The sequence below is a fragment of the Phaethon lepturus genome, unplaced genomic scaffold, assembly GCF_000687285.1.
Source record: "Phaethon lepturus isolate BGI_N335 unplaced genomic scaffold, ASM68728v1 scaffold31456, whole genome shotgun sequence".
In the NCBI taxonomy this organism is placed as follows: domain Eukaryota; kingdom Metazoa; phylum Chordata; class Aves; order Phaethontiformes; family Phaethontidae; genus Phaethon; species Phaethon lepturus.
The window spans coordinates 6,063-8,205 of NW_010547378.1; the positions used below are offsets into that span (position 1 = coordinate 6,063).

The 2,143-nt window shown below is 48.3% G+C and overlaps 1 protein-coding gene across 1 annotated transcript in view; it reads left to right on the top strand.

The window, feature by feature from the left end:
* The window catches only part of RNF126 (ring finger protein 126), a gene marked incomplete at its 5' end in the record, with an annotated part of 5,321 nt that extends 3,465 nt beyond the window's left edge, over positions 1-1,856 (top strand). Inside the window, 3 exon segments of the mRNA XM_010289634.1 lie at positions 118-211; positions 687-802; positions 1,036-1,856. Coding sequence (XP_010287936.1) covers positions 118-211; positions 687-802; positions 1,036-1,185 — 360 coding nt within the window.
* Between the last annotated feature and the right edge of the window lie 287 nt (positions 1,857-2,143).

The window sequence follows — 2,143 nt, forward strand, 5'->3', positions numbered from 1 at the left end:
TGGGAGACAAGGTCTGCGATGCAGGACTGAAGTGCCCTGGGTCAGTAAATGAACAGATTGTGTGTGCTGCTGAGCTCACGTCTTCTTTCTGCCTTCTGTGGCCTATTGTTTTTTCAGTTACTAAATCAGTTTGAAAACACTGGACCGCCGCCAGCAGACAAAGAAAAGATCCAGGCCCTCCCCACCATACAGATCACACAGGAACACGTAGGTATGTATATCTCCTCCAGGGAATCGTTCACAAAGAGCTCTGTGAAAGTTCTGTTTAACGTTTTCTTGGGATTTTAATTTTGTCTGCTAGTACCTTCAAGGCCTAAAACATTTCAAAGCGGGAGAAAGCTGAAGTATTGCTCTGTTATACTCACACGAAAAAAAGAGCAGTGTAGACTGGATGGATTTGCCCTGGGGAGGCAAACTGTTCTGAAAAGTTCAGTGTGGATAGAGATGAAAAAGCAGAAGGGAAGGGAACAATGAAGCAAAGCCAGGGCAGTGGGAGGTGGAATGATGGCGGTAGGAACTGCAAAGCAGCAAGCTTTCCTCTCTGCAGGGTTGAAGCAGCAGTGGGGCAGAAGCCACAACGGCCAGTGGGGGAAGGGGAAAAGGTGATGGGATCCCAAGCTGGATGCTTTGAGTGTCGCTATCTCCTTTGTTGCTTAGCTGCGTTTTGCTTTCTCCGTATGATACAGAATCTGGGTTAGAGTGTCCTGTGTGTAAAGAAGACTATACAGTCGGTGAAAATGTCCGGCAGTTACCTTGCAATCACCTATTCCACAACAGCTGTATAGTCCCTTGGCTGGAACAGGTTAGTGCCGCCTGAGTGGGTGACTTGGGTTTTGTAGCACTTGGGTGTTTTTTCTGGTGGTACTGTTCTCCTCTGTAAATATTTTCATACCTCTATGATGAGGCCTAAGCATGAGCAGCCTTTGATCAGAGGAAGGAGTGTCATCCTAGCCTTTTCCTTGAGTGCTGCTCCTGTATCATGTTTCTAATCCTGTTTCCCATATTTCTTGTTTTGTTTTTGTCTGCTCTCCAAAGCATGACACGTGTCCTGTGTGCCGGAAAAGCTTGAGTGGACAAAACACTGCCACAAACCCCCCAGGACTCACAGGGATGAACTTCTCATCATCCTCCTCCTCCTCTTCCTCCAGCTCACCAAGTAACGAAAACTCATCGAACAACTCATGAAATCTTAAGCCAACCCTCTGTCCCTGGGGCCCTGTCCATTGTCCTTCCTCCCTCCCCAGCCAACGTAAGCAACGAAAGGGGCTTCCAGAGCAGAGCGAGGGGAGGGTAGCAAGGGGGAAGCAGCACCCCCAGAATTCCCTTTTGAGTTCTGAAGACACGGAGACTCTGGGTCCTTCAGAGATGAGAAGCCTCGAGTTCTGTGACGGGGGGAAAGAGCTCTGTCTGTTAATAAAAACATCCATTTGCCCCGTGGACTTTTCACCATTGCAGTGAAAGGCTGCTGCGCTCCACAGGTGGGAAACCCGAGGTGCTGAGCTAGCGGTTGCAATTCTGAATGGTTGTTAGTATGGTTTTGAATTTGAGATTTCTTTCTTTATTTCTTTTGCTCCTCCTCCTCCCCTTGGATTCTATCTCTTCTGCTTTGGAGATTGAAGTCTTTAAAATGAAAGCGTAATGATACTGCCTCCCTCCCAGGATCTCCAGCTGGGGAGGGCCGATAGTTGTCACTGAAAAAAATGAACTCTTGAAATAGATCCCATTATCCTTCCTTTCCCCACCTCAAGTCCCATTTATTTTTCTTTATAACCCCACCCATCTGATACTCAACACTGAAAGGGTTTTTATAATTTTAAATTATTACTGCTGTTAAATAAATGGACGTTTCAGCTCAACAAGACGTTATGCATGATTTGGGGAAAACTACAGGGTAAGCTCTCTGGAGACTGCTGTGCTGAGCCGTCCCGTTCACCCCAGGGCAGGCTGGGCTTGTCCGAGCCCTCCTGCCTGCCAAGCGCAGGCATGCTGTGAGCTCCAGGCACCAGACTCCGTCATGACCAGCACCCGTACGTGCGTTGCCAGCCTGCGGATTGTTGAGCGGTTGGCTGCAGGATTGCAACTGAAAGCATCCTTGCGTGGTCTTTTGTATTTTTTACACCTTCTCCCTGTTGCAGTCCTGCCC